Raw genomic sequence first — 7,334 nt, 5'->3', positions numbered from 1 at the left:
TCCCTTTGTGAACCCATGTTGACTGTGCCTGATGATTGCATTGCTCTTTAAATGCCTTTCAATAGCACTCAGTATGATCCTCTCCATAATTTTTCCAGGAACTGAGGTTAGACTAACAGGTCTGTAGTTTTCTGGGTCTTCCCTCATGCCCTTCTTGTAAATTGGAATAGCATTGGCTCGCTTCCAGGCAGCAGGGACCTCCCCAGGCTCCCAAGATCTTTGGTAGATGATCAAGATGGGTCCTGCTTTAACATCCACTAGCTCCTTCAGTACTCTGGGATGAATCCCATCAGGCCCCATGGACTGATGAACATTCAGCTGATATAGCTGGTCCCTTACAATTTCAGTGTCCACAAATGGAAAGTCACTGTTCCCACACTCATGGTCCTCCGGCTCAGAGGATTGGGCAGCCCAAGGTCTATCAGTATTATTAAAGACTGAGGCAAAAAACGCGTTGAATGCCTCTGCTTTTTCTTCTTCCCTATTAGTCAGGTGACCATCGTCAACACGTATTGGCCTAATGTTTTCTTTAGACCTCCTCTTGCTTTTAACATACTTTAAAAAGCCCTTCTTTTTGTCTGATACAACACTGGCCAGCTTCAACTCTAATTGAGCTTTGGCCTCTTGTGTGTTCTCCCTGCATATATGAACCACAGCTCTGTAATCTTCCTGCGAAGCCTGACCTTGCTTCCAGAGATCATACAATTTCTTTTTCCTCTTGAGCTCCAGAAGGAGTTCCCTGTTCAGCCAAGCTGGTCATCTGCCCAGCTTGCTTGACTTACGACGCACTGGAACTGCCTGCTCCTGTGGTTTTAAAAACTGACCAGCACTCATGGACTCCCAAGCCCTTAAAAGCAGATTGCCAGTGGACGCTGCTAAGTAGCTCCCTGAATAGCTCAAAGTTTGCTCTCTTGAAATCCAGGGTAGCAACTCTGCTGTCCTTTTTTCTCATAGCTCTGAAAATTTTAAACTCAACCATTTCGTGATTACTGTGGCCAAGACAGCCACCTACCATCACATCTCCCACGAGTCCTTCTCTGTCCACAAATAACAAGTCTAGGAGGGCATCTTTCCTAGTTGGCTCACTGAGTACTTGTAGTTAGATCAGTGGTAAGGCAATACGGGTTTGAAGTAACACCCTTCTAGTCATGTTAGTGAAGTTGTATCCCTATTGCCAGATGCTGTAGGCTCTCCTAATTGTTTTCTTTGTCCATGAGGCATCTATGGTTCTTGATTCTACTGCCAGTGAAACACTGCTCTTTTGTCATGTCTGCTTTTTCGTTTTCAGAAGGTACATTTAGGAAACTGGCCAACAAGCAGCCAGCTGGACTTCAACAAATACAACTTTTCAGAGAAGATGGAGCAGGCTAGCTTCCTTCAAGTTGTGGACAGGTGAGTGAACAGCACATTATAGTGACACTGTGGAGGATAGTCTCAAAGAGCTCCCTAAGTCATGGAAGGATATAATCAAATCTTCTGTTACTAAAAAGCCTATACAAGTTGCTTTTGAGGAAGGGATACAATTTTTTGCTATCTGGGCTAGCCTGCTTCTCCAAGAAAGATTTTTTCTAACCCTATGTGTAGCTATGTGTGTTTTCAACTAAGCTTGTTTTATATTTGATGTTTACCACAATAATATCTCTCGTGAGCAACTTTTAACTTTCCCACATTCAGGCAGACGAAGACTTTGGCAGAGTCCTCTGAAGGGCAGGTTAAAAAGACAGATGATTCTCCTGTTGCACTGGACCTACAGAACTTATACCATGCTTTAAATGAGCCAGAGCATAACCCAGCTGTCTGCTCAAGTCAGATTGCTGGTCATTCCTTTCCTGTTTCAAGGAGAAACAGTGCTGATGCAAGTATTACTTCCCAGACAGCAATCCCTTGCTTTGCTTTCAATGGTCCATACTTGTACAGCCCAGTGATGTCCTCCCAGCCTGATATGCATCAGACCCTGGCAGTGGACCCAATGGGAGTCCGTGAGAAATCAGTTTCCCTTCAGTATGTGACCCTCCCAAAGGAAGACTGTCCCCAGGCTCCACAGAGGCAAGAACAGCCAGCAGCAGCTCCTCCACAGCCCTTCCTGCTCCCAGATCAGAAGGAAATGATGCAGCACCTCGACAATGAGAAAGAAGTCTCACCGGCCCCACCAGCTTGTGGGAAAGGCACGAACGTGAGAACAGAAGAGCAGAAATCTCCAAAGGCTCTTAGCTGTATCACCTCCCCTCAGCAGTGCCCCTTGGAGTACATCACCACAGAGAGCCTGTCATTGCCATCAGCCAGCGACTCCACCCATCTGCCACTTGTCACTGCTGGGGAGTTACCTTGTGACTCACAGGAGCCCCAGGCCCCCAGTGACCACGCTTGCCATGAGTTTTCTCCTGGGAAAACTGGTGTCGTGGTCCCAGTTTCAGGTCAAGCACCAACCTCTTCTGAATTGCGCCTGGATACATTTGGAGACTATCTTACTGTCCCTTTAGGTCTCCACGGACATTCAGAACCCTCAAAGATTTCTTTGCCTGTCTTACAGAAGGGAAACGATCTTCCTAGAAAGCAGCCTTTGTCAGAGGGTAACTTGGTGGTGTTAAACCCTGACAGTACTGAGCCACTCTTCCTTTGCCAGGTTGGTGACTATTGCTTCCACAGCCTAAAATCCAGTATGAAGATGGATATTAGTCAGGAAGACCACCAAGTAAAGAAACCTTCTGAAGGCAAGACAACACCTGGGAAGCCTGTATCTGATGATGAATCCATGACTGGCAAGGAAAAGGATGAATCAAAAATGCAGGCTATTCAGCTTTTCAAAAACCTGAAATCAGATGATTACTTCTCTTGGCAGCAATCTTTGAGGATCACAGAAATCTGTTAAATGGGCAAATATTAATGAATACCAAAGCTACAGCTATCTGAAAGAGGTTGCAACTATCTGATGAAAATGAACCCTCAAACGTAGGAACAAATAAACGCCAGTTCCCTTTTCCAGCTTCCAGTCCAACATCTTGAAAGACTTGAAGTAGCTCAATATCCTTCTCAATGGCCTTCACAGATTTGGCATGAAAGACAATCCAAATATTGCCCTTTGGTGTTTTTCAAACTTTTGGGCTTATCCACAACGAACAGTTTAGCCTCCTCATGATCCTGTGACAGATCACAGTCATCTTGCAATAATACCAGATTGCCTGAGGCAAAACTCGTGGCAGGAAATGCAGATTTAACAGCATGAAATGCTATCATAAGAAGGCAGGCTTGGAAACCTTGGAAAGAAAATTTATATTCTTATGAGCAACTTTGTTGAACTTTTGTGTGTGTGTAAAATAGATCTAAGAGTCACCAAGGAGCTTTCATATCTCTACCTTTCCACTACTGGCATGAAATAGGTATTGTCTAAGGTGAAAAAACCCCAGACAGTAATAGAAGGGTAAATAAAAAATGAGAAAAAATTGTTGAAGTCCAGGAAACCTTTCTTAATGTTAAGGTGCAGTGTATGACAGCGTAAGGGTAAGAAGGAAACATTACTGGGATACATAAAGTAGGCTGTAGAGAACCATGGGAAGAAGATACATTACTGAAAGAACACGCAAGGACTCGTAAGGTGTAGTGAGAGGAAGGGAGTGGGGCAGGTAACAGAAAATTACAGGTGAGAAATGTTGTGAAGGTGCACAAGCCTATATCCACTGGGGTTTTTCTATTTCTAAGTGTTAAAGTACTATATGATTTTCTTTTAAGTTCATTGGCTGTTTATGCATGATATAATTAATCTTAACTATGTAATTTATTATTAGTGTTTTTTTTCTGAGTAATAAGCTGTGTTGAGAAAGAGGAGCCTTTTTTTTCCCAGTTCTGCTGCAAAGAAAATGGTGCAAGGTAAGAGCATTTTTTCAGAGCTGCCATTCTGTGATCAGTAAAAGGCTTTGGTTTCAGACCTGAAGGTGGGCTTGCATTCCAAAAAAACATGTTTCTTTTTTCAAATATAAAATTTGTACTAATAAAAATATTATCTTTTCCTATAAATCTTCCCTTTCATATGTTAAAAGCATTGTGGTTACAATCACATTATTATTAGCTCATCTGATCAGGCCTCAAAAAATTCTGTAGGTTCAGCTCTGTCACCTGTGAGGTAGGATGTTTCCTCCTGACTTTACTATATTAGTTGACAGAGATAATGAGAAGGAGTTTTGTGTTTGTGCCAGCTGATTCCTCCTGCTGGGTTAATGGGACAGTGCTGATTCAGAAATTGCAGTGAAATGCATTGTTTTTTCAGAATTTAAATCCTTATAAATACCATTTTAAATCTGAAAGGTGTGCAAACTTAGTTTGATGTTCTTGACAGCAAAAGGCAGGCAGTTGCAGTCTCTGATAGAGAATATTGATGAACACTTTAAGAGATTTTCAATTTAGTCTTTTCCTAATCAATGGATTTTTTTGTTAGTCTCTTCTTCGGCGTTTTATAAGTAGCACAAACAATTTCTTCCAGGCTGTGTAATTGTGCTCTATCTAGGCATGTACTAGAAGGAGATGTTCAAATTCATATGCAAGTTTGGTATCTGGGTTCACATCTTAGATATGCATCACCTTGCTGGGCCTTGAATTGCTGTGTTTTTAATAACCAAGAAGAATAGTGAGTGGGAGAACTTTTATTCAGCTCAGTGGCTTTTGGATGAAGCCCATTTGCATTGTGATGAGTACTCTAAGAGCTATCTGTTCCTCCTGTCCTGCACTTCACTGGGCATTTGTAGAGGCTGCTTTTGGAGACAAGATTTTTAGATACACAAACATTTGATATGACCCCACAGAGCAGATATTATGATCTGAAGATCACTTCAGGAGCCTGGAACTTGCAGAGTAACATGCTGTTGTCAGGCTAGGGGAGCTGAACAGTGGTTTTCTTTTGCAACTATAACGATTGTTTTAGGGCAGAATGAGTTTCTGCTCTAGGGACTCATTGTTCAATATCCACCTAAGCATCATTAAATATGTAATGAACATTGGAAGCAGGGGTCACAATGTACGTCTCTGCTGTGCCAGAGAAATCCACTTCTTACTGGGTTACAGAATCAAAGCTGCCCTAAACTTCATCTGTTGCTGATCCAATGAATCTTTCATTCTCTTCTGCATGAGGTCCAGCTGCAGTGGGGGTGGTAAAAAGCATTTTACAATCCTGTAGCCTGGTCATTCAAGACTTAGGAGCTGTTGTGAGTCCCAGGTCTTCAACTTCCTGATCATTAGCTTGAGCCACAAAGTTACTGTGCAAAAGGAGGTTGCTGCTACCTTCCCCAGTGCTTAGGTACTGATATGCAGGAGAGGAATCATCATTCTGATGATTCAGGAGCCAATTATGACACGCTCCTCTCTGTAGGGCTTTCCACTAAGTAGTTCCAGCCCCTCAGCCTGTGTATGTGAGTGATGATACACCAATGCTTCCTTTATAGTCAAAAAAGGAGAGGTAGGCATCTCAATTAATACTGTAAATCACATTTTACAACTCTCTATTTACATTAAATATACAGTTACAAAATCATTGCAACGCTTTCCTTACTGTATGCTCAAATATCAAAGATTCTGCCTGTGTTTTAACAGCAGGCAATTTTCTCTTCGTTGCTCTGAAGTAATCAGTTTATTATTCCCTTATCATAATCTTTCTCAACCAGAAATATATTACCTGAATTTGCATGAGATTAGGGTAGTAAGTATATTGTGACCTCGGTAGTTCTAATTGAGATCTATGCTGAACTAGTCTGTTGTTCTGTTTCTGCTAGCCTGGGGGTTGTCTTTTATGTAAGAAAGGAAAATGAGGCTGAATGGTTTGCTAGAAAAGGAAGCCTGCAGTGGAAAGCCCTCCAAGGCCTCAAGGAACAACAGCTGGAAAATTTCTGAGAATCCTGTATCTCTGCAGAGTAATGGAAAACAAACCCTACCCATCCCGCCAGTCCTTGTGTAGTTTCTTGTTCATTCAATTAAACACATTTATACGCACAATCTTATTCCCATACAACTCCAGTGAATGATCTCTGCCTCTTCTCCTCACTCCCTACATGCTCCCTCTGCTCTCACTACAGAGCTGAAATTTCCATGAAAAGAAACCCTGCCTGTCATGTTCTGTATGTGGGGAATAAGTAGCACAATGACTTCATGCCTGTTTTGGCCCTTTTTAAGTCCTTCCGAGTGGCTGCCAGGATTCTGTATGCTCCAACCTTGATCCTAACAACTCCTCATATTACACGATGGATGTTTCACCATGGTGCTAGGTGGGTGGACCCAGACTCCACTGCAAACTTGCTCAACAGGTCAAAAGCTTTGTAGATTCATTGTGTCCTTTCCAGTTTGTTGGTAGAGGAGCATATGGCCCTTGTTGTTGAAGGCTAATTTGTTTGTCTAGAAAAGTAGATGTTAAGCTATCTGAAACAATTGGCTGGCTTTTCCTATTCTCTTTTTAAAACTTTTCCAGCTCCTTGTTCACAGCATGCACATACATTGCAAACTTTTGAGATGAGTACTTTTGCATCTGCTGTAGCCTCGTAGTGTACTTCTAACCTGTTTGTCCTTCTGCTGCATTCAGAGGTACATAGGATGTTGACGCACATTTTCAAGTTTATTTTATTCACTGCAGATTCACGATGGATTCATGATGCTGTTTCAGCATCTAAAGACACTCTTTTCTTCCCTTCTACTTGCAGCAGAGGCTGTAATATAGGAACAGCCTATATTACAGACCCAGACTAACACACTGGGTCTAAAGAGTCATTCCATCTTGCCCAGTATTCTGTCTCTGCCAATATTTACACTGGATGCTTAAAGCCAGGGTGTAGTAAACATGGAAAAGTATACATTAAATAATTAAATCCTTAACTGATATATTTACCTGGTATCTGTCCCAGAGCCTTCCTGAGTTGAAGGTTACATCTAAGCTGTTGTAGATAATATGTACTTAACATCTCTATCCTTTAGACATTCAATTAATCCCTTTCTAAAACCACTAAATTTTTGGCTTCATAATGTCTGATAGTAAAGCATTAATCAATTTGTCTATAATGAAAAACATACCCCCCCCCCCATTTTCGTGGACTAATTTTGTGCCAGTTGCATGGTAAGTTACTTCTTTGTTCTTGTTCTAGGGGAATTGATAAACCATCATTCCTTATTCACCATCTCCTGTTTGAGATGCTACAAACTTCTGTCAAATCATCTCTCCGTTGTTTCTTTTTCCAAGCTGAAGAATTCCATAGTGATAAGTCTCTCTTCCTATAGATCCAATATTTCTGATAACACTTCTGTACCTTTTCTGTTTCTACAGAGTATTCTACAGTATTCCTTCAGAGGTGAGATGACAAGAACTC

At 41.7% G+C, this 7,334-nt stretch overlaps 1 protein-coding gene across 1 annotated transcript; it reads left to right on the top strand.

Annotated features, from left to right (window-relative positions):
- Positions 1–1,288: 1,288 nt before the first annotated feature.
- LOC104077751 (cytokine receptor common subunit beta-like) lies at positions 1,289–2,869 on the top strand (the record flags this gene model as incomplete). Its single annotated transcript, XM_009579110.1, has 2 exons — positions 1,289–1,392; positions 1,675–2,869. Coding segments are annotated over 2 exons (1,299 nt in total), but the record flags the coding sequence as incomplete, so codon positions are not given.
- Between the last annotated feature and the right edge of the window lie 4,465 nt (positions 2,870–7,334).

This window comes from Fulmarus glacialis, unplaced genomic scaffold (genome assembly GCF_000690835.1).
Source record: "Fulmarus glacialis isolate BGI_N327 unplaced genomic scaffold, ASM69083v1 scaffold1276, whole genome shotgun sequence".
In the NCBI taxonomy this organism is placed as follows: Eukaryota; Metazoa; Chordata; class Aves; order Procellariiformes; family Procellariidae; genus Fulmarus; species Fulmarus glacialis.
This window is presented reverse-complemented; position numbering and strand designations above follow the sequence as displayed.